Source organism: Chrysochloris asiatica, unplaced genomic scaffold (genome assembly GCF_000296735.1).
Source record: "Chrysochloris asiatica unplaced genomic scaffold, ChrAsi1.0 scaffold00007, whole genome shotgun sequence".
Taxonomy (NCBI): domain Eukaryota; kingdom Metazoa; phylum Chordata; class Mammalia; order Afrosoricida; family Chrysochloridae; genus Chrysochloris; species Chrysochloris asiatica.
The window spans coordinates 9,256,971-9,282,755 of NW_006408525.1; the positions used below are offsets into that span (position 1 = coordinate 9,256,971).

At 38.8% G+C, this 25,785-nt stretch overlaps 1 protein-coding gene across 2 annotated transcripts in view; it reads right to left on the minus strand.

Moving 5' to 3' along the window:
* Nucleotides 1–20,592: 20,592 nt before the first annotated feature.
* The window catches only part of DHX40 (DEAH (Asp-Glu-Ala-His) box polypeptide 40), a 56,834-nt gene continuing 51,641 nt past the window's right edge, over nucleotides 20,593–25,785 (minus strand). For both annotated transcript variants that reach the window (XM_006832374.1, XM_006832375.1), the window contains 4 exons: nucleotides 24,859–24,953; nucleotides 22,974–23,043; nucleotides 22,093–22,321; nucleotides 20,593–21,078 (listed from right to left, as the gene is read on the minus strand). In XM_006832374.1, the coding sequence (XP_006832437.1) occupies nucleotides 20,939–21,078; nucleotides 22,093–22,321; nucleotides 22,974–23,043; nucleotides 24,859–24,953 (534 nt within the window). In that variant the 3' untranslated portion in view covers nucleotides 20,593–20,938. The remainder of the gene's footprint in view (nucleotides 21,079–22,092; nucleotides 22,322–22,973; nucleotides 23,044–24,858; nucleotides 24,954–25,785) is intronic.

Below are 25,785 nucleotides of genomic sequence, written 5' to 3' on the forward strand. Positions count from 1 at the left end.
GGGAGAAGGCAGAATCTACATTGGGGCTTCATCAAGGAGTTGGGAATAGGATTCTTTTCATTCAGTAGTAATTGTTATCATGACTAATTGCGACTGTCATAGCTGTAAAGATAGAAGTTGTGCAACAAAAAGAGGGAAGTAGTCAATCTTTCAATCCAGGAATAGAGGGCCCTAGGATCATCAGGAGAGAAGACATGAATAGAACACGGGATCCTAACCAGAGAAGCAGAGACACCTGAGATGGAGTCAAAGGAGATGGCAAGGACAAATCAAGCAGTTGAGGACTCTCCTGGCAGGCAGGAGTCTGGCTTGCAAAATGTCCTCTTGGTTTTTAAATGATTATATATTCCTGCGTGTACATCACACACAAAAAAAGGGAAGGGGGGAATAGAGACAAATACTGTTAACCAATGGTGCATGGAGGGGATTGTAACCATTGCAATGAAACAAAATATGATTGGTTGAGTGCAAAACCAGTGTTCTCCCATGTAAACTATCACTTAATTCACAATAAAACCTTTTAAAAAAAAAAATAAAAAGAACCAGAAAGTACACATTAAAAAAAACACTGTTTAAAGATTAGTAAGATCTAGGTGGAGTAATAAATTAATAGAAGATTCATTTTATGTTGTTCTAACTAATGGAGAGGTAGGAGCAAGATTGCGAATCCTTAGTTTAAAAACCCCAAAAGCAGAAGCACTGTTAACAGTTATCTGAGCAATATACAGTACTTGTCTGGTATTTTTTTTTTTCAGTTACTACCTTTGAGAATGACACAATAACCAGAAAACAAACTAGTCCTGTTACCCAGAATTTTCTCACTACTATGACAGTCTTTAAGGAGCTGTGGTAGTGTAGTGGTTATGAATTGGGCTGTGAACCTTAAGGTCAGCAGTTTGAAACTATCAGCTGTTCCGCAGGAGAAAGATGAGGATTTCTGCTCCCGTAAAGATTTACAGCCTTGGAAACCCTGTATAGGGTCGCTGTGAGTCAGAACCTGCTCCACAGCACATCATGAAGACAATCTTTTAACAAGACTTCTGCCGTGTTCGGAGTCCTGGTGTGGCACAGTGAGCTAATGTGCCAGACTGCAAAGCCATTTGAACTGCAAAGTCGGTGGTTCAAGCTCACCAGCTGCTCCTTGGAAACCCTATACAGGGTCACTATGGGTCGGAGTCAACTTGATGGCACTTTATAACAACAACTGCTGTGTTCAGACACACATGGTCAACTGCTATAACCTCTGGCTTTTGGCCTTAGAAAATTTAAGGAGACTTCAAAAATTCTGTGGAAAAATGGAATTAAAATATAATATTTTTTCCACAAACTTTTTGAAACTCCCCCCCCCACCCCAATTTCAAGCTATTTTTAACCGGAGTGTTCATCAACAGGCCCTTGCTGTGAGTCATAGTAAGTGCTGTTAGCAAAGACTACATGGCTTGGTCTGCTATTTTGAGGTGTGCTAGATTTTCAAAACCTATACAACAGACTTTAATTGTATCTAATATTTTATACCAGGAATTAATCCCTTATTGGGAATGACAACTCAAAAAAACCCCTTTCACTGCAGGATTCCTTCATAGCTGTTCATCTTCAAGCAGCCCAGCATTAATGCCAGTGCCTTTTATCTTAGCATTTTAAAAGCAGCTTGAGCTAGCTGCATTGCAGAAGGCACAAAGGAAAGGCACTTCTCAGAATTAGAGATTAATTCTAAAGCAACTCTTTAACCCACTGCACCAAATATTTATAATTCAGATTTTAATGAAACCAAGAGGGATTACTCAAGTAAAAGAAGTAGCTTTGCCATTTAAACAGCAGCTTTGAAACATCTCAGCCCCTAGGGCCACTGATATGAATTCCAGCAAGATTACCCCCTCTGGTCTTTCTTTATCATACAAGATACAGAGCAACACATCAAAGGTCAGTAAGAAAATGAATATCCTTTTGGGATCCAGTATTAATCAACATACAGTGTCCACAGTATTCGGGGTATGAACCAAAGTATTTGGGCATGGTTATAGGCAAGAGTCCCTCAAAAAATTAATAAATGAAAGAAACATTTACAAAGCAAGGAAAAAACTTTAATGGACTTCATTTAGTATGAAATGGACTTGAGCTTGACATCATGTACTGCTCAGGCTTGTCTTAAACCTAATTTGTAAGACCAGTTTTATGTTATGTATGGCAGTAAGATCTATAGGGAGTCTTTTCTCTGCATTAGGATTGAGCATGTTCCCAGTGAATAATCAAAATTATCAATCTATCACATTGTATAAGTCTCTCCCATATTTTCCTGGAGGTGAAATCAGATCCCAAGCAGAAGAATTAAGTGGCTTATAACATTACCTTAAAAAGTTATAAGTGGCCCTCTCCAAGAGTACAAATGCACAGAATATTGTGGACAGAAAGACCCAGAAGAGTTTTACTCCTGATGATCAACAGGGAGACAGATGCCAAGACACAGGACATTGCACCCCAATTTACGGTGACTGGGAGTAAAGGCCTAGGAATGATAGTTAAGGGCTGTTTTTCTTCTTTCTAAATTCATAGAACTACCTATTCATCTTCTAGTTATTACTATTTCTAGTTCTAAGCAAGACATTACCCACAAGCATGTTCCCTCAGCAATTTTGAACTTGTGCTACACTCCTAGGGATAGTTCTGCCAATACCAATGCATATCTTCAACATTATCATCATAAACTTTCACTTCTTTAGAACACAAAGGACTGTGATGTGGTAAACAAATTTTGGATAACTCAATAATGAAGTTTCAAGGAATTATTTTATGTATTCCAACATCTTTCAATGCCTACAGCGTAAAATTACTCAACCTTAAAATCTTTTGAAAAGTATTTTTGAAAAAAATAGAGAATCTTGAAGGTCTTCAATCTATCAGTAAAGAATTTTCCCTCTGCCAACCTCCCTCTTGTGTTACATTGCCTGCCCTGCCACCCATGTTAGCATGTGAACCCAGCTTGACGATAACTGCAGCAGCACATCCACAGGGACTTGCCAGAAATTCAAGTTGGATTCAGAAGATGAGAGGACGTAGAATGAAGGATATCACTGCTGACGTCAGATGCATGTTGGCTTAAAGCAGAGAATACCAGAAAGATGTTTACTTGTGCTTTACTGACTATACAAAAGCATTAAACTGTGGATCATAACAAGCTATGGATAACATTGCGAAGAATGGGAATTTCAGAACACATGTGCTCATGTGGAACCTCTGCATAGAACAAGAGACAGTTGTTCCAAGAGAAGAAGGGACTACTACATGGTTTTAAATCACGAAAGGTGTACCTCAGGGTTGTTTCCTTTCACCATACTTAATTGAATATGCTGAGCAAATAATCAGAGAAGCTGGACTAAATGAAGAATGTGGCATTAGGATTGGAAGAAGGCTCGTTGTTAATGGGGTTGTTGTTAAGTGCCTTTGAGTTGGTTCTGACTCATACTGACCCTGAATAAGGTTTCCGAAGAGCAGCTGCTGAATTTGATCCTCTGATCTTGTGGTTCAAACCGACCTTGCGTTCCAGTGCATTATTCCACATCACTACATAATTCAATCTGGTGAGCAAATGAATAATCAAAGAAGCTGGACTAAATGATAACGTGGCATTAGGACTGGAGGAAGGCTCATGAGCAACCTGAAATATGCAGATGATACAACACTGCTTGCTGAAAAGAGCAGAGAACTTGAAGCATTTATTGATGAAGATCAAAGAATACAGCCTTCAGTATGATTACAACATGTACGATGTAAGAAAACAAAAATTCTAACAACTGGATTAATAAATAGCATGATAAATGGACTAAAGATTAAAATTGTCAAGGACTTCATTTTACTTGGATCCATCATCAATGCTCATAGAAACAGTAGTCAAGAAATCAAACGACATATTGCATTGAGAAAATCTGCTCCAGAATATGTCTTTAAAGTGTGAAAGGGAGTCCTGGTGTGGTGCTGTTGGATAAGCACTCCAACCATAAGGTCAGTTTGCACCTCAAGGTCAGCAGTTCAAACTCACCAGCCACTCCTCAGAAACCCTATACAGGGTCAGTATCAGTCAGAACCAACTCAATGGCACTTAACAACAACAACATCCCCTGGAAAAGGACATCATGCTTGGTAAAATCAAGGATCCGAGAATCGGAGAAGACCTCCCAGTGAGATGGGTTGACACAGGGCTGCAGCAGTGAGATCAAACATAACAGGTGTGAGGATGGCACAGGACTGGACAAGGTTCTGTTCTGTTCTGCAGACAGTCATTATAAGTTGGAGCCAACCCAGCGGTACCTAACCACAACCAATACTCTTAAAACATACAGGATTATAGAAGGACACAGAAGCTGTTACTTCCTACTAAGGACTTCAGGAAAAGTTTCATGGAAATGGTAGCATTTGATCTGAACTGTAGAGGAGGGCAAAATTTCAACACACAACCAACCCTTAAACTCTCTAGGAAGTCTCAAATAATTTTTGTGTGTCTAATAGGCCCTGCAGCGCTGCAGGATAATGTGCTGGACCAGAAGGTCAGTTTGAACCACAAAATCGGTGATTCAAATCCACCAGCCGCTCTTTGGAAACCCTATACAAGGTTGCTATGGGTTGGAACTCATTCAATGGCACTTAACAACATTGTCCTGGAGTCCTGGTATGGCTCTGTAGGAAAAGCACTGGACTAAAAGGTCAGTTTGAACAGCAAGGTTGGTGATTCAAACTCACCACTCACAAGAGAAAGATGAGGCTTTCTGCTGCCATAAAGATTTGGTGGGGGTGGGGGTTATGTTCCATGGAGTCCGTTCCTATTCATAGTAACCATGCATAGTGTTTCCGAGGCTGTAAATCTTTACGGGAGCAGAAAGTCTGGTAGCTTCAAAGTGTTGACCTTGCAGTTAGCAGCCTGGCTCACAATCACTAGGCTACCAGAGCTCCTCTACAGGATCGCTGTGAGTCAGAATCCACTTGATGGCAGTGGGCTTGGGCCTTTTTTCTCTCTTTTTTTTTGGGGGGGATGGGTGGGTGGGGTGGGTGGGGGGTTAATATAAGGTCTCTTTGAATTGTTATCAACTCAATGGCAGTGGGTTTGGTTTAGATAAGTCCTGGTGTGGCGCTGTAGAATAAGCACTCAATTGTAATGTCAATTTGAACTGCAAGGTCGGCAGTTCAAATTCACCAGCTGCTTCTCAGAAACCCTTTACAGGATCACTGTAAGTCAAAACCGACTAAACGGCACTTAACAAGAAGTATTTTTTTTTTTAGTGCCTATTACATAAGATTATTAATTAAATTCAGTTAATTCAAATTTGAAATTAGGAGCTAAAAATCACAAGTACAAATGAGTTCAGCAGTTGTTGTTGTTAAGTGCTGTCGAGTCGGTTCCAACCCATAATGACCCTGTAGAGGGTTTCCAAGGAGCGACTGGTGAGCTTGAACCAGCAACCTTGCAGTTCAAACCGACTTTGCAGTCTAGCACATTAACCCACAGCACCATAAGGAGACTGAAAAACAGGAATGTCAAAAGCCAAACCAAAGATTCATATCTCAGACACTATCTACTCATATAAGGATCCCTGATAACAGTCCTGGTGTGGCACTGTGGATGAAATGTGCTGGACGGCAAAATTGTTTGAATTGCAAAATTGGTGATTCAAGCTCACCTGCAGCTCTTCAGAAACCGTATACAAGGTTGCTATGGGTTGGAACCGACTCAATGGCATTTAACAACAACATAGTAGATAATAGTGATTAAAGCACTGGGCTGCTAATCAAAAGGTTGGTGGTTCAAACCTAACAGCTGCTCCTAGGAAGACAGATAGGACGTTCTGTTTCCATAAAGATAGCAGCTTGGATTCTTGCCTGTGGGGCACTTCTGCTCTGTCCTAGAGTCATTGAGTTGGAATTGACCTAAGGGCAAATTTTTTGTTGTTTGCATTGTTGTTATGTGCCACTGAGTTGATTCAGACTTCCAAAGGAGTCCTGGTAGTGTAGTGAATTTTGAGCTGGGCTGCTAACTGCAAGGTCAGTAGTTCAAATCTACCAGTAGCTTTGCTCCCATAAAAATTTACAGCCTTGGAAACCCTATACAGGGTCACTATGAGTTGGAACCAACTTGGTGGCTCACAATCACCACCACCACCACCACTACCATATATGGCTTCTGAAGTGTGGTTGGGGGGTTTGAACCACTGACCTTGAAGTTAGCAATCCATCAGTTATCCTACAGGGCCACAGAGTTGGCTGCATTATACAGTTGTACAACAGTCCATGTTAATTAAGTACTAGTTAAGAAGTTCTCAGGAGCCCTGGTGTGGTGCTGTGGGTTAATGCGCCATTTGAACTGCAAGGTTGGCGGTTCAAGTTCACCAGCTGCTCCTTTGAAACCCTATACAGGGTTGCTATGGGTCGGAACCAACTCAATGGCACTTCACAACAACAACAGCTAAATTCTCAGGAGTCCTGGTATGGTGCTGTAGGTCGATGCGCTAGACTGCAAAGCCGTTTGAACTGCAAGGTTGGTGGTTAAAGCTCACCAGCTGCTCCTCAGAAACCCTATACAGGGTCGCTATGGGTTGAAACTGATTCAACGGCACTTAACAACTAAGTTCTCATAGTGTTGGGTTTGAATTACAAAAATAAGTATTCTTTATATTTAAGATACAAAAACAAAAACTTGTTTCCTCAGTAAGATTCTATCTTTTAGAGAAGAAGTCAAATCTTACATATTGATCTTCCAAGTACAGTACTAGCCAATCATTGGCTAAAATAAATTTTTGCTGGTGTTCACAAATATCTAACATTACACAAGGCTTAATTTCCTTCAAATTTGAGCTGAAAAATTTACTTTGTGGCTTTAGCTTAATTATTCATAGGGCCCTATTTCATTAACTTGTTTTATCATCAGGGGTTAGCACCTGAAAATTACAACAGCTGTTAATCAGTTGCTTAACTTTGAAACCTGTAGTTAGTATATAATGTTCTTGCATTGCTGTTGCTAAAAAGAAGAGATAAAAGCATATTTTAATAGTAACTGTGGTTTCATTTTGAACTTCGGTGGATACACAAGGTTCACAGCTTTATGGACTTTATGACTAAGTAACAAACCCAGTCTCCTTTCTGATGGAAGTCTGGGTGATTCCTGTATCAGGCTCTAATGTTGTCTTCATCCATTAAATTGCACCCAAAAAATGAGTTCATTTTGCTATGCCTATGGAAAAGTGGACTCCTTCCTGGTTTGCTGCTGTAGGTTAAGCATAGGACTGCAGTCAGTTTGAACTACAAGATCAGCAGCTCAGACTTACCAGTCGCACCTCTGAAATTGTATACTGGGTCACTGTGAGTCAGAACCCACTCGATGGCACTTAACAACAACATGGAAAAGTAGAGTTCTGGTGTGGCCCTCTAGGACAAGCACTCTACCTCAAGGTTGGTTTGGAACGCAAGGTCGGCAGTTCAAACTCACCATCTACTCCTTAGAAACCCTATGCAGGGTCACTATGAGTCAGAACTGACTGGATAGCATTTAACAATTGAATAGAAGAGGAAATATGCTAAGCTTTGATGTTATTTACTATCAGGTGTTAAATCATTTTAAAATGTATGATACTCTTTAAACTTATTATAGATTACTTTTCCATGTTGTTGTTAAGTGCTGTTAAGTCCGTTCCGACTCAGTGACCCTGTATAGAGTTTTACAGGAGCAGCTGGTAGGTTTGAACTGCTGACTTTGTGGTTAGCAGTCCAGTGTTTATCCTACAGCACCATTGGGCACTGTTGTTAAGTGTCTTCAAGTCAGTTCCAAGTTACAGCGAGCCTGCATAGGGTTTCTAAGGAGCAGTTCAAATCGACCTTGTAGTCCAGTGCTTATCCTACAGCGCCACACTAGACTCCAGATCTTAGTAACTGGTAAATTGAAACTACTGACCTTGTGGGTCAGTAGCAATCCAGCTTGTACTGCACTATGCTACCAAGCATCCTAAAACAGCTATGTTGGAGATCACATACAAATGTTCATTCCTCTGAAGCTATTTAAAGTATTTTCTAGAGGTGTCAAGATCCAAAATGTTTTTCTCTGTAAAGACCTGTTTTGTTAGGCGCCGCCAAATTAGTATTGACTCATAGTGACCTTATGCAAAATAGAATGGAACGCTGCCTGGTTCTGCGCCAATCTCACAGTCGTTGCTATCCTTGAGCCCAATGCTGCTGCCACTGTACCAATCCATCTCCTTGGGGTCTTCCTCTTTTTCACCGACCCTCCATTTTACCAAGCATGATGTCCTATACGGATAGGTCCCTCATGAAAATATGAATGATGTATGAGAGACGAAGTTTGATCATCTTGGCTTCTAAGGATCATTCTGGTTGTACTTCTTCTAACAGGTAGGTTGTAACACTCTCCTCCAATAATTCTTCTACAGTCTTCCTTACTCATTGTCCAACTTTCACATGCATAAGAGGCCATTGAAAATACCATGGCTTGGGTCAGACACACCTTAGTCCTCAAATTGACATCTTTGCTCTCCGACACTGTTAAAAACGTCTTGCGCAGCAGATTCGCTTAGTGCAATATGTTGTTTGATTTCTTCACTGCTACTTCCACTAGTGTTGATGGTTGATCCAAGCATAATGAAATTTTGGACAACTTCAGTCTTTTTTCCATTTATCTTGATGTTATTTATTGCTCCAGTGGTGAGGATTTCTGTTTTCTTCACAGAGAGGTGCAACCCATACCAAAAGCTGTGATCTTTGATCTTCATTAGGGAGTATTTTAAATCCTCTTCACTTTCAGCAAACCAGGTTGTATCATCTGCATATCGCAGGTTGTTAATGATTCTTTCTCCAATCCTGATGCCATGTTTTTTTCATATAATCCAGTTTCTCGGATTATGTGCTTAGCATACAGATGAATAAGTATGGTGAAAGAATATAACCCTGGTACACTCCTTTCCTGATTTTAAACCATTCAGTGTCCCCTTGTTCTGTCTGAATGACTGCCTCTTGGTCTATATACAGGTTCCTCAGCACAATTAAGTGTTCCAGAATACTCAATCTCCACAATTTGTCCATAGCTTGTTATGATCCACACAATTGAAAGCCTTTGTGTACTCAATAAAGTACAGGTAAATAAAAATTTTTCTGGTATTCTCTGCTTTCAGCTCAGATACATCTTCAGTTAGCAATGATATCCCTCATTCCATGTCACCATCTGAATTCAGCTTAAACCTCTGTCAGTGTACTGCTGCAGCCATTTTTAAATGATCTTTGCAAACTTTTACTTGTCTGCAATATTAGTGATGCTGTCCGATGATTTCTGCATTCCATTGGGTCACCTCTCTTTGGAATGCGCACAAATCTGGATCTCTTCCAATCAGTTGGCCCAGTAGCTGTATTCCAAATTTCTTGGAATAAATGAGTGCCTCCAGTGCTGCATTAGTTTGTTGAAAGATTTCAATCTATATTCTATCAATTCCTGGAATCTTGTTCTTTGCTAATGCCTTCAGTGCACCTTGAACTACTTCTTTCAGTATCAGTGGCTCTTGATCATATGCTACCTCTTGAAATGGCTGAACACTGATCATTTATTTTTGGTAGTGACTCTTGCATATTCCTTCTATCTTCTTTTGAAGTTTTCTGCATCATTCAACATTTCTGCATTATTCAATATTGTAAGTTAAGGTTTGAAGTTTTTCTTCACTCTTCCAGCCTAAAAAATGCTGAGTGTGTTCTTCCCTTTTAGTTTTCTAATTCTAGGTCTTTACACATTTCATTATATTTAACTTTGTCTTCTCAAGCTGCCCTCTGAAATTTTCTTGTCATCTTTTTTTTTTTTTTTTTCCTCTTCGTTTCTTCCACTCCTACTCATAAGGTTTTCAGTGACTAAATATTCAGAAGTGGTCTGTCTTGCCTTCTTTCTAGTCTTAGTCTGGAAGCTCAGCTGACTGAATCTGTCGCCATGTGTGACCCTGCTGGTATTTAAAATACCAGTTGCATAGATTCCAGAATCACAGCAACATGCAAGTCACCACAGTATGACACATTGACAGATGATGAAGGGAGTTAAAAACAAAAAAATGTTAGAGACTAGTAAAAAAGTGTTCTGTGGGGATGTGGGGAGTTTGCTACTTATAATCCTGTGATGCAAATGTGTCTATGTTGTTGAATGTAAGGTAATACTAGACCGTATTTCAGGTTGAGTTTTGAGTCCTGGTGTGGTGCTGTATGTTAATGCGCTGAACTGCAAAGCAGTTTGAACCTTAAGGTCAGCAGTTCAAACTCACCAGCCGCTCCTTGGAAACCTTATACAGTGTTGCTATGCATTGGAACCGACTCAGTGGCAATTAACAACAAATTTTCAACCAAGAAGCCGTGGTGGCATAATGGTTACATGCTTGGCTGCTAACCAAAAGACATCCAATTGAAACACAGAGAAAGGACCTGGCCATGTGTTCCTGTAACGATTTCAGCCTAGGAAAGCCTAAAGGGCAGTTCCATTCTCTTACAGGGCTGCTATGAGTTGGAGATGACTAAACCAAATATAACAACAGTTTCAATAGAGATTGCAGAGTCCAAAAGCCTAAAACATTTACTATCTGGTCTTTAATAATTGAAATCAGATCACTTTTTTTCTTTCCTGTGGACATATGGAAAAGTGTTAAATATAAAAATATGTAAAGTGGCATATTAACAAGGCACCTTTTGGGGTCTATCATTAGAAATATATCTATGATGAACAATAATGGTTCAGTAAGCCAAGCACTTTCCTACTTTTCTGGTAGCATGGTGACTGGCTCATTTATTCTGCAGTTTAGTAATATGCATGAGGAGACTTAAAATTATTTTCACTGCTCTATAGCATTAGGAGGGACCAGTCACTGGAGAAGGATATCATGTTTGGTAGGGTGGAAGGTCAGAGAAAAAGAGGAAGACCCCACTACCCCCCTCCCTCCCCCGCAGAGAGATGGATTGGCAAAGTGGCAGCATTAATGGGCTCAAGCGTGGCAACGATCGTGAGGATGGCCCAGGATCGGGCAGTGTTTTGTTCTGTTATACATAGGGCCGCTATGAGTTGGTACCGACTCAATGGCACCTAGCAACATAGCATTAGACTCTAAGCACACATCATAATTTATTATTTCCTATTGATAGTTGTTTACATTATTTTCAGTTTTTTACTACTGTTATGTGCTGTGAAGTCGGTTCTGACTCATAGTGACCCTGCATAGGGTTTCCGAGGCTATAAATAAATCTTCACAGGCACAGAAAGCCTCATCTTTCTCCCGTGGAACAGCTGGTAGTTTCGAACTGCTGACTGTGATATAAGCAGCCCAATTCGTAACCACTATGCTACCAGAGAACCTGCTATATTTAACAGCTTGATAAATGTTAGAACTGACATGTATATGTATTTAGCAGCCCAACACATAGCCCACTACACTACCAGGACTTGAGGCTAAATCTAGAAGGGCCAAAATTTATGAGGGACAGGATATCACACATGCTCTCAGAGCACCTGGGCAATGAAGAGATTTGCTTGTTGGGACACAGGCCATACATATTATATCATTGACTTGACTTGTTAAGTACAGTCCAGCTGATTCCAACTCATAGTGACCCTGTACAGGGTTTCTGAGGTGCAATTTGTAGGTTTGAACCCCCAACATTGCAGTTAGCTGTCCAATTCTTATCCTACAGTGCCACATCAGGACTCCTTGTCTTTACTAGATATTGCCAAAATATTCTCTAAAAAGCTATTTATTCTACCATGCCAACACTTCGTACATAACTGTTGACAATCTAATGGGAACAAATGTCATCTGTTTTCATCTGCATTTTCCTAATTAACTAGATTTAGTATTTTATTTGGACTTCTGGTGTAGCACTGTGGATTAGCACTGGACTGCAAACTGGCCGGCAGTTCAAACTCACCAACTGCTCCTTGGAAACCCTGTACAGGATCGCTGTAAGTCAGAATGGTCTCCCAGACACTTAACAAGTAACTTATTAGCCTTTTGTTTCCTCTTTTATGAAATGACTGTATCTTTTGCCCACTGTTCTATAACATGTCTTCTTTTGTGTTTGAGTACTTGAACGTGAATCCCTATTTCTTTAAGAACAAACTCCTCCTTATTATAACCACCTTTCCTTGACTAGACATAGCATTTCCTTATACTACTTTGCTCACAGCCCTCTCCAATGGAAATCAATTTGTCTAATGGATATCACAGTCAAAATTATCTCAAAGCTATATCATGCCTCTCCACCATACCCATTGTTGTTAATTGCTGTCAAGTCCCACATATCCTACAAAATAAATCCAAATTCTGTAATTTGGCTTCCAAAGCTTTCCATAATCTGACTTTAATGAACGTATTCAGCCTGTTTCTGTTGTTAGCTGTTGTTGAGTGGCATCCCAATTTATGATGATATTCCCATGCCCAGTGGAATAAAACATGTGATCCTGCACCATGCCATGATTGGTTGCAAATTGCATCACTGGGATCCGCAGGGTTTCATTGGATGGTTTTGAGTGTAGACAGCTAGCCCTTTCTTCCTAGCGATCAGATTTCTTCCTGAAACCCATTCAGCATCATAGCAATATACAAAGGGACTTCAAAAAGTTCATGGAAAAGTGGAATTAAAAGATACAAATAAAATATAAATGTCACGTATCACTCAACAGCAATTTCTTAACATAAGCTCCATCCAAGTCAAGATACTTTTGTAAGCAATAAAACCAGCCACTGAGTCCATCCCTTAAGAACTGATGGTCCTGGGAATGTAATGTCAGTATAGTCTTGTTTACGTATCAACTGAAGAAAGTGGATGCCCTTTAAAGATTTATTAAGATTAGGAAGAAAGTCAGAAGGTGCCAAATTATTTCCCATCAAAACTCTCACAAAATTGCCCTTGTTTGATAAGAGGGTATGAGCAAGAGCGTTGTCAGGTCTCATTAGTGAAATTTTACCAGGCATTTTTCTGAGAAAGCTTTGGCTACCTTTCTCAAACACTAATAAGCAGATGGTATTATTTGGTTGTCCTGAGAGTCACTAAGCAAAATGCCTTGGGCACCCCAAAAACCTTGCCATGCTATGCCCTTTGCTCAAAACCGGTTCATTTCTGCTCTGACGGGGGGCCACTTCCACATCTTGGTAGTCAGTGATTTGATATGCTGTCTTTAGGATTGTACTGCTAAAGCCATGTCTCATCTTTTATTGCATTTCTTCTAAGAAATGCTTCAGGATCTTAATTCCACTTGTTTAAAATGCGTATTGAAAGCTCTGCTCTTACCTGTAGCTTGTCTGGGCACAAGTTTTGGAACCCATCAAGCAGAAAGTTTGCACACATTTTAATTTTTTTGATCAGTACTGTGTAAATGGAACCAACTGAGAGGTTTATGGTTTTGGCTATTGTTTCTGCTGTTAACCCTCCGTCCTCCTCTTCATGAGGGAATGAATTTGTTTTGTTGCAAATTGATGTGATGGACAGCTGTTGTGGGCTTCATCTTCAGCACCTTAATAATCTACCCCTTCTTAAAATGAGTTATCCATTTGTAAATTGCTGATTTCTTTGGGACATTGACTCCATAAAGCATCAATGATTTCACTGTTCTTCCACACACGCTTCACAATAAATTTGATGTTTGCTCTTGCTTCAATTTCAGCAAAATTCATGTTGCTCTTTTCAAGTACATTTATGTCTTACCCATTTTAGTACTGCAAACTAGACCCGGTTCAGGCATGTTGTAACAAGTTGTTGTTATGTGCTGTTGAGTCAGTTCTGACCTTGCAGTTCACACGGCTTTACAATCTGACATATTAGCCCACGCCGCCACACCAGGAGTCCATCGTAACAACTAAGGACACGTTTATTTTGGTAGGAAAAAAAAAATGAAATCCATGAATAGTTTTTCATAATTATATTTGTCCATGAACTTTTCAAAGACCCCTCATATTTTATAATAGTATATTTTAATTACCAAAGTAACTTGATTGACGAAGCTGAAAAAATACTGTTATTTATCAAGTAATTAGCATCAATAAGGGGCAAATAGATACTGTTGTTGATGTTAAGTGCCGTCAAGTTGGTTCTGACCCACAGCAACCCTGTATAGGGTTTCCGAGGAGTGGCTGGTGAGCTTGAACCACCAACTTTGTGGTTCAAACGACTTTGCATTCCAGTACATTAACCCACACCAGGGCACTCAAATAGATACTATAGACCTCCAGATGTGACACACGCAGAAAGATGCTCCATCATTTACTCTGTATTCCAGTAAAAAATGCATTAACCACGAGGCAACACTGCCACCACTCAGCTGTCAGTTTTGCTGTGATGGTGGAAGCTATGCCACTGGTATTTTAACTATCACAAAAATCATCCACACTCTACAGGTTTTAGCAGAACTTCAGACTAAGACCAGGAAGGAGAGGCTATCCATGCAGTTTTCTTTTTTTTGTCATAATATGTACTTCTCCATGAGTTTTCTGAAGACCCCTCTTGTTTTAATGGGATATTTTAAATAACCTCACAGTATTCCTCTACAAATGACTTGATACTTGAGGAAACATTAGAGAAACCCAAATTATGGACATTTTATAAAATAAATGATTTATAGTATTAAACCACTACTCATCTTGTCAGTTTGTGATACTGTGGTGATTTGTGTGTTGCTATGCTGCTGGGAGCTATGCCACTGGTATTTTAAATACTGGTGGTGGTTGTTGTTTGACACTGAGTCGGTTCCCAACCATAGTGACCCTGTATAGTTTCTGAGGCATGGCTGGTGCGCTTGAACTGCCGACCTTGCAATTCAAACCGACTTTGCAGTCCAGCACATTAACCCGCAGTGCTACACCAGGACTCCTTAAATAGTGGTAGGAACACCCATAAGACGCCTTGGTAGCATAGTGGTTACATGTTGGGCTGATAGGCACAAGGTCAGCAGTTCGAATCTACCAGCTGCTCCATGGCAGAATGATGAGGCTTTTCTGCTCCCATAAAGACTTATTGCCTCAGAAACCATATACAGGTTTGCTATGAGTCAGAACCAACTCAATAGCACACCACCACTATCACCAGGGTCACCCATGGTGGACAGGTTTCAGCAGTGCTTCCAAACTAAGAGAGACTAGGGAAGAGATGTAATCACTTCTAAATGGTTAGCCACTGAAAACCTTATCAATGGCACCAGAACATTGTCAGACATAGTACCCAAAGATGAGCCCCACAGGTTGAAAGACAGTCAAATAACAACTGAGGAAGAGCTGCCTCCTCAAAGTGAAGCTGACTTCAATAACATGGATGGAGTTAAAGCTTTTAGGACCCTCACTTGCTAATATGACACAACTCAAAATGGGAAGACAAAGCTGCAAACATCCATTAAAGATCAGAACATGGCAGGTAGAAATTATGAATATAGAAAAACTGAAAGTTGTCAAAACAAGAAATGGAATGCACAGAAACTGATATCCTAGGCATTAGTGAGCTGAAATGGACAGATATTAGCTACTCTGAATCAGACAATCATATAGTGTACTATGCCAGAATGACAAATTGAAGAGGAATACATTAAATCATCATCAAAAAGTATTCGAGATCTATCTTGAAGTACAATGCTGCTTTTGATATGATGATATCCATATACTTACAAGGAAGACCAGTTAATAACAAACACTATTATTCAAATTTATACACCAACACTAAAGCCAGTGATGATAAAATTGAATAATTCTACCAACTTCTCCAATCTGAAATTGATCAAACATTCAATTAAGATATATGATAATTACTGGTGACTGGAAACATAGAAGAAGGATCAGTAGTTGAAAAATATGGCCTTGGTGATAAACATGATGCTGGAGATCACATCATAGAACTTTACAAAACCTATTGACTTATTCATTTGTAAATAACTTTTTTGAAACAACATGAAGGGTGACTATATGCATGGCCCTGGCCAAATCGAATGCATAGGAATCAAACTGACTACATCTGTCAGAAGAGACGATGGAGAAGTTCAATATCATCAGCCAAAACATGGCCAGGGGCCAACAGTGGAACACAGCATCAGTTACTTACATGTAAGTTCAGGCTAAAGCTGGAAAAAATTAAAATAAGTTCACAAGAGCCAAAATACGGCCCTGAGTAAATCCCAACTTAAAGACTATCTCAAGAACTGAATTGACACATTAGACTCTAATGATCAAAGATCAGGAAAGTTGTGGGGTAACAACAAGAATATCATATATGAAGCAAACGGTCATTTAAAAACAAGAAAACAAGACCAAAGTGGATGTCAGAACAGACTCTGAAACTTGTTTTTGAGAATGGAGAAAGTGACTGTAAGAAATGATGAAGTAAAAAAGTTAAAGCAGACAATAGGGCAGCTAGAAGACACAAATATTATAATGAAATGTACAAAAACCCAAAGTTAGAAAACCAAAACAGAACACACTCAGCATTTCTCAAGTTGAAAGAAATGAAGCAAAAATTCAAGCCTCGACTAGCAGTACTTAAGACTTTAATGGGCAAAATATTGAATGGTACTGGAAACATCAAAAGATGATGAATACACAGGAAACATCAAAAGAAGATGGCAGTATTATACAGGGTCACTGTACCAAAAAGAATTGGTTGATGTTCACTCATTTCAACAAGGTACTATATGACCAAGAACCAATGGTACCGAAGGAAGATGCCAAGCAATATTGGCAAAAAAACATAGTTCCAGAAATTGATGGGATACAAATTGTGATGTTTCAAAAATGATACAACACTGGAAGTGTTCACTCATCTATCTGAAGAAATCTGAAAAACAGCTACCTGGCCAATCAACTGTTAGATATCTTTATTTGTTCCCATTCAAAAGAAAGGATGATCCAAAGGAATAGACATCATTGAACAAATTTATTAATATCATATGTAAATAAAAGTTTGATGGAGATAATTAAAAAATTATTACAAAAGTACATTGATAGAAGATATGGGCTGAGTTTGCCCATGTTCCATAAACTCCTGTTGACCTAGTGATGAGAGAGAGAAGAGGAAGGCGCTGGTTGGTCCCAACTATGGTGAGACCTGAGGACTCTCGAGCCCGTGGACAAGGACATAGCCACATAGGGCTAGAGCTGAGATTGAAGTGTCCAGCTGATATGAAGTGAGAGGAGTCACACAAGAATGCCCAAACTTGCAGATAGTACCCATTTAACCTAACTTCGATGGCTTAATGATCAGAACTTGAATCGAGGAAGATAAAAAAAAATTTTGATAAAGGAAGCGACTGTAAATTGCTACAATTTGATGAACTTGACCTATACTTATGGATGCAGTAGCTCAAAATACCAACTGAGAGGGAAGGAGTCTTCACATCAAGGATCAGTCTTATTCCCTATGTGCACAAGGACGGGCAACTTATACATTGGCTACCTAAAATGGGGCTATAAAGGCACAAAGTGACTGGCTTACAAATTCTCAAGATTGAGTTTAGTTTCAGAATATGCAGGGGATGGTAGAATTCCCACTGAATAGTTTTCATCTTATCTAAACGGGTCTGGTGAAAGAAGATGGAGGTAAGATTCTTATGATTCAATAGTAATTGTTACCATGACTAATTGTGACTGTCACAAATGTAAAGGTAGTTTTGTAACAAAAAGGAGGGGAAGTACAGGAATAGAGGACCCTAGAACCATCAAGGGAGAAGACCACCAGCAGAATGTGGGAAGCAGCAACACCAGAGATGGAGGCAGAAGTGATGGCATGGAGAGATGGGACAGCTGAGGGCTCTAGTCTCAAAGAGAAGGCTGTGTGCTGGCGGCCAGGAAAAAGGCTTACAGGATGTGCCCTTTGGTTATTTTAATGATTGTATATTAATGAGTGCTTTTATGTACATCACCCCAAAAAACAAAACAGAGGGAATAGAAGCAAATACTGTTGAATGATGATGCACAGAGAGTACTGTAATCATTGCAATGAAACGATGAATGTAAAACCAATGTTCTCCCATGTAAACTATCAGTCAATTTACAACAACAAAAAAAGTACATTGACAGAGATCTGCCAGATATTCAAGCCAGAGTCAGAATACATTATGGAAAGAGGGATATCATTGCTGACATCAGATGGGTGTTGGCTGAAAACACAAAATAACAAAGATATTTACTTGTGTTTTATTGACTAAGTAAAGGCACTGGACTATGTAGACCATAACAAACTGTGGATAACATTGTGAAGAACGGGAATTCCAGAACACTTAATTGTGCTCTGAGAAACCTGTACATAGACCAAGAAGCAGCTGTTCAACCAGAAGGGGATACTAAAGGGCTTAAAGGAGTCCTAGTGCTGTGGGTTAATTTATGGGACTACAAGTGGGTTTGAACTGAAAGGTTGCTCTTTGGAAACCCTATACAGGGTTGCTAATGGTTGGAACCGACCCGAAGGCACTTTACAACAACAGAGGGTTTAAAATTAGGAAAGGTGTATGTCAGGGTTGTTATCATTTTATCATACTTATTCAATCTATGCTGAACAAATAATCCAAGAAGTTGGATTAGGTGAAGAAGAATGTAGCACCGGGACTGGAGGAAGACTCATGAACCACATACAAAATGCAGATAATAACAACCTTGCTTGCTGAAAGCAAAGAAGACCTAAAATACTTACTGATCAAGATCAAATACAGCCTTAAGTATGGATTTAACTTCAAAGTAAACAAAAATCCTCGACCAATAAATAACATCATAATAAATGCAGAAAAGACCGAAGTAGTTAAAAACTTTATTTTGCTTGGATTCACAATCAAGCGTCATGAAAACAGCCGTCAAGAAATCAATGTATTGCACTGGGAAAATTTGCTGCAAAAGACCTATTTAAAGCGTTCAAGAGCAAAGATGTCACTTTGAGGACTAAGGTGTCCCTGACCCTAACATGGTATTTTCAATCACCTCATATGCATGTGAAAAGGAAGACAACAGAAGAACTGATACATTTAAATTATGATGTTGGCAAAGAATACCATGGATAAACAAATCTGTCTTAGAAGAAGTACAGCCAGAATGCTCCTTCGGAGAGAGGATGGGTGAGACTTTGTCTCCCATATTTTGGACATGTTATCAGTAGGCACCTGTTCCTGGAGAAGGACATCATACTTTGAAAAGTGGAGAAATCAGCAACAAGATGGGATTTACACAGTGGCAAAAATGGGCACAAACCTGCAGCTGTGAGGCTAGAGCAGGACTGGGCAATGCTTCATTTTGTTGGGCATAGAGTAGCTATGAGGGCACTGAACATCGTATTATGAAAAAATGTAAATGTTGTTAAAGACAAAGAAAAACTGAGAACCTTTTCAAAATCAGACAGATCTGTGACTGGATCCTAAGTGAGAAAAAAAAAAAAAAATGCTGTCAAGGACATTATTAAGACAACTAACAAAATCTGAACTTGGTTTATAGATTTATAGATTTAGAGTGTTTGCTTAATTAATGTTTACTGAATTAAGAGCTTTCATTTCAAGAGTCTATATCCCTTCCACACAAAACCTAGGGAAATGGACTGTTTTGTACCTTAGAGAGAAATTGAGAAGACTAAATGACTAATGTGCTGAGAGTACATAGAGAGCACTAAAGATAAAAAAAAAAGAGCAAATTAACAATGCTGGAAAGTTTCACAGAATCCATCACCACTCCCCTTCTGGAATAAAAGTATAAGTTTGAGTCCTTGTGATTTTTCAATAAAGGCTTCAAGTTTCTACCTCTGAACAGAACTGTTTAGATTCCAAAGAAAATAAATGTAAAAGTTAGCTACCTAAAATATTTAGATCCGTATTTTTTCACAAAAATATCTACAAACACACATAGTACTGCCTTTTGAATTTTAATGATACTAATAGTTTTATTTAACAAACACTGAGAGACTACTATGTGTAAAACACTATGCTAGGTGCCATGAAAGATAACAAAGATGAAGACACAGTCCCTGCCCACAAGGAGCGTATAATCTAGTTGGGGAGAGAGACACACACACAAATAACTAGAAAACAAAGCATTAAACAAAAAAAAGTGGGCAAATGCTATGTGGCCTGAGTAGTCTACTAATTAGCTTCAAGGTTCCTATTTTAAACAGTGGTGAAGTAATATTGGCTGTTCTTCCCAAGCAATAGGAAATAAAGCGAGTCGGCCAGGTGGAGGGGCTATTTGAAAGCATTATCACACCTACACACATGATGCTGATACAAAGTATGCAGGTACAGCTAAAAATGAACTTACACATATATATATATATCTTCTGTCCTTTGGTTAATGGCTATAGCTACTGTTTTAAACAATATACTTTTATATAAAAAGGAATTTGTATAATCCCAGAAAAATCAATTTAAGGATTAATGTTAATTCAAGAAAGAAGACTGCCATAGGCAGTTTTTTTTATTAACTAATTACCTCTTTTCTCTAAATATCTATAAAGCTCTGTAGCAATTAAACAGACATCTAAGTATTGCTGAGTAAAAACCTCTTATGCTCAGCCTTCTGAAGGAAATGATCACGTACACCTGATACAACAATATTCTGATACCAACAAGAAGGCCTTAAAGAATTTAAGGAAAATAATTTTTAATGCTTCAATGCAAATGGAATACACTTCAATTAAATGCAATTCAATGTCCTCTGAAAATATCTTATGATGGTGTTTAATACCAGTTAAGGCCAGCAAAATTGAAGTGAAGAAAATATGTCTTGTCTTTCATTGGTTTCAATATCACTGCCTATTGACTATAGTGACTCAATCTTTTCTTTGAAAATTCCATTCATCAGTACCGATGAGCTTTGATTTAACTCATAGGCTTGTAACAGCTTCTGACCATTTTCTCTTGGTAGTTCTGTCTGAAATAATTAGCACATTTCCTGGCTGTTTTTCCTAATTCCTGATTTGGAGGGTCCACTCCTTAGCCTGTTTCCTTCAGTGTGTCACTGTGGTCCTGGGTCCTCTGTTGTTTTCTCTCTAAGAAGCGAGCACGGGCATCTGATATGGATTTGTCATCATTTCTTCTTTGCATTTTCTTCAAGACTTCTTTTGATATCCCATCTAAAACCATTACAAATTAATAAAATTTTACTTGTGTGATTAATTCTAAAAGTGTTAATAGAGACACTGATTTTTTCATGTTAAAAAACAAGAAGGAACTTAAATTTTGCCATTTATAAAAGAATGGTAGAGTCTACAATTTAAAAAACATAAGAGCATGGAGATCTAGGGAGCTAGAAAACCTGACCCTAACTAATTCAAGTACCTAGTACAGTGTTACCACACTGCAATGAAACATTTAGTGCCTAACATTTCTAAAGATCCTTTTATGAATTCTTGAGCAAAATTCTTCGCCATTCTATTTCTCAGTGATGTTAAATAAATATAATACAATCTGCTCTGTTAGTCAGCCTCAAAGCACTTTATTGAAAATCATTTTGTACATGTGAGCTGACAATTAAGCTTTTTGTCCTAGTTCAGTACTACAACTGTCTATGCCTCTCAACTAAGTGAACTAAGGACCTAACGTTTCATGGAAAACGCCCCTTTGGGACAAAAAAAGGCACTTCTAAGGTAATAATTCAGAACATTTTAGAAACAAAACAAATAATATATCATCACTGGGATGTAGAATTAGCTATGGTTAAGAACACAGGCTCTAGAGTCAGGTTCCTTTGATCTAAATTCCAGATGCACCACTTGTTAACTCTAGGATTTACAGCAAATAGTTTACAGTGTTATGTCTCTATTTCCTTATCTATATGTACTTAACCTTATAGAGTTGTTATAAACATAATTCAATGAAAAATGCAAGTTAAGTTTTTGACACATGTTAAAAGCTCAATAGATACTATAATTAATAATGTCTTTATACAGAGTGGGTAAGGAAAGTATAATTCGTTGCACAGAAAAGTGGGAAATCAAAATGACTATAAATGTTAAATTTAGGACAACCCTTTGCTTTCTGGGGAGAATCAGAAACCTAAGCCTTGTAACAGTAGCACTATAATTACATAAAAAATTTAACATTTATGCATCCTGGACTTATATCACTAGAACTAGTGATTCACTCACCCTTTAGCTGCTTTACATTTTCCTTATTTGTCCACCTCCTTCTTGCATCTTCTCTTGCTTCACGTCGGGCCACACTGCTCAGATCATGTGCATTAAATTCATGCAACTTGGGTAGCAAGTCTCTCACCCATTCATAACGAATTGGACACACAATTCTTGCGTAGACTTTGGTGGTAACTAATACCTCATGAAAAATGATCCATTCAAGTTTGGTTTCCTGTTCATGAAGCTACACAAAAGTACTTATTTAAGGATGATAACTCAATAATTCTAAGTACTTTAGACATACTTAACCAATATTTAACCTCAAAGGAAAAAGTAAAACGAGAAATATCTGTATATTTCTTGCTTCTACATCTTTATAAATTCTTTCCCTTTAAAAAAATAAGGGTCTAGGTGGGGCTGATGCAATGAAATGCAGACGGGTCTCTTGTGATACAATAGTGAATAATTGTTATCAGGACTGATTGTGAGGGTTGGAAATGTAAAGGTAGACGTTTACTAGCAAGGAGGGGAGTGATTAACTTTCCAGTCTAGGAGCGGAGGTCCCTAGGACCATCAAGGGAGAAGAGCAGAGAGTGGGACCCTACCCAGAGAAGCAGTGATGCCTGAAATGGAGGCAGAGATGATGACGTGGAGCGATGGAGCAGCTGGGGACTTTAGATCCAGAGAGGGACAGCGACTGTGTGCTGAAGACCTGGGGGGTACGGGGGGAAGGATTGCAGGGTATACCCTTTGGTTAGCTGATGATGAATGGAGGGGGATTGTAACCATGGCAATGAGACGATATACGATAGAATGAATATAAAATTAATGTTCTCCCATGTAAACTATCCCATAATTCACAGTAAAACATTTAAGAAAAAAAATAAGGTACTTACTGCTGAGGAAGGATGAATGTGTACTGGGCTTCCACGACCATCCATTGTGCAAAACGTTCTCCCAACAGATCTATGACAACAGAACCACCAAGTGATCATAAAAATGAGAACAGTAAAATTTGAAATAAGTAGTATGTTAAAACCAGCAACGAGCAGTTTTATATTTTACCACAGGATTAAATTTTACTGTCACTTTAACCAATTCATCATTTCAATTAAGGATAAGCATTTCTGGTCAATCAATAGTAATATTAACAACACCCTTTGGTGCTTTATAAGTTTTTTAAATGCTTTCACAACTAAGCCTCAAAACAATATGAGATTTGAAAGCCAGGTACTTCATTAACCTAGAAACTGTTGTTGCTGTTAAGTGCCACTGAGTTGGTTGAAACTCATAGTGACCCTGTGTAGGGTTTCCAAGTATGGTTGGTGGATTTGAATCCTACAGTGCCACACCAGAACTGGAAACTAATATTCAAATAAAGTTCATGTCCATAACTTAAAGTTCTTATCCTCTTCTATACTTTCCTATTGTCAAAATAAACTTCCTTGTTTGTGAACACAACAGATTACTTAATAATGCTTTATACATATTCTTAATTACTCGTTTACATGTATGTCTCCTCCTCTTATGTATCATCAAGAATGATGTCAGGACTCACATATTACTCCACTATTTTATCTCCAATATTTGCCCAGAACCTGACATATATCAGGTTAACAGTCTAGCATGGGGAATCAGTGCCTAAGTCAAATTTCAGAATTAAAAATAAATAGTTTTTTTTAATTCTGAAATTTTCTCTGACCCTCCACCTTACCCAGCATGATATCCTTCTCCAGCGATTGTTCCCTCCTGACAATATGTCCAAAGTATGAGAGACAAAGCTTAGCCATCTTGGCCTCCAAAGAGCACTCTGGCTGTACTTCTTCCAACACAGACACTAACTATAATCATTGCTATTAAAGTGTCATTGCTGCTAGTCCCTCTCAGATCTAAGGCATATATGTATATTAATGCTTTGGGTATACAAATGTATATCACACACACAAATGTCTAAATATATTTTTTATCTTTTCATCTACCCATATATATTGAAAACCGTTGAGAATGGGGGATGGTGGTGGTATGCTATGCAGTCGGTTCCGATTCATAGTGACTCTGTAGTGGGTCTCTGAGGCTGTAAATCTTTATAGGAGCAGAAAGCCTCATCTTTCTTCCTCAGAACACCTGGTGGATTCAAACTGCTGACTGTGCAGTTATAGCAGCCCAATGCATAACCCACTATGCCACCAGGGCTCCTTAAACTGACAATAATACTCTGAAATTCCAATCTAATAAGGGTCGTTCTTCTTTCCTCCCTTGCTATATTTCTAACTCCCTTTGCCATGAGCCTTAAATTTATTTGATCAAGTCTTCTGTAGAAAACCAATTTCCCATCAATAACACTGTCACTCTGTCCCCTACAGAATACTTTTCTCACCATACTCACTCAGGCTCTGACATTACACATAAGAGTCCTGATACTCCACTGCAAGCTGCTCTTCCCTCAGGGATGGCCACTCCATCTGTTTGGCCTTCATACTTCACACAGGGTCACCCGTCTGCAAGAAAACCCTTCTCACTTCATTTAGGCACTGATTGCCCATGCTAGACTGTCTTCCTACATAGACTCCCCCTTCTACACTACTTGAGTTCAACATCTCACTTTGAGCCACTGCAGCTCCCTGCCCCCACAATGACAATTATGAAAGGATCACTAGAATGAATGTCACTGTAACAGAGAACTTACTTCAAACCTTCAATCTTTAATATTAAATAGTTCAATACAGTAGTCAAACAGAAGCGTATATTCCTTTATCCATCTCTCAAGCTCATACTGCTTACCTTCGAGCTACATTTTTGAAATAACCTGCACAAAGACATCTTCGTAGTACTTCATGTTTAGGACCTTCAAAGGTCTCTCTTGGGAAATCACTTTGCTATAAATAGAATACATATACAAGGGTAAATCTCACAGAATAATTTACTATGAACAAGATACATTTATAAAGACCAGTATATAAAAAGAGACTTACTCTTCCACCTGAAACCACCAAAAACCTGACAATATAATAAAGAATGATTTCCCAAACACAGTACATCAAACAACAGAGGTCAGTGATCCCTAACAGATGGGAAACAAATGAAATAAGCACTACAACTGTTACAGCTTATAGTCTTCAGAGACTTTGGGCTAAGACACAGAGAAGGATAATAACCCAAGTGGAGCCCAGAGACTTCTTGGAGACAAAGCTAAGAATCCAGGGTGGTTAGAATTCGTAGGGAGCTCTCCTTCAAGTGTTTTTCTGAGTACCGATAAACACATGTGAGGAAACTACATACAGCAAGGAAAAAGATTGGGAAAAAAAAAAAACCCTACCAAAAAGGATGGCAATGATCAACGCTCATAAAGTGCTAGGAATGATACCTGTACCTGTTCTAGCAGCAAGACTGGAACACTTCATAATTTACATGGCTCTGAAAGTATTCAGAAGAGTCTTGCCTCAGTGGTGGGGAATAACTAGCCCTATATAGAGTACTACTCTAATCTCACCTAATACTTACATACTGTCTCCATTGTATAATCTTTGCTGTAAAGTTATACCAATCAAAACAATGGAGTACTGGCCACCAAGATAGACAAATACATCAATGGAGCAGAACACAAAGCCTAGAAACAGACTTGCACATATAAAAATCCCCACCACTGGACCAGTAAATAACATCAAATGGAAAAAAGATTGAAGTTATCGAAGACTTTATTTTGCTTGG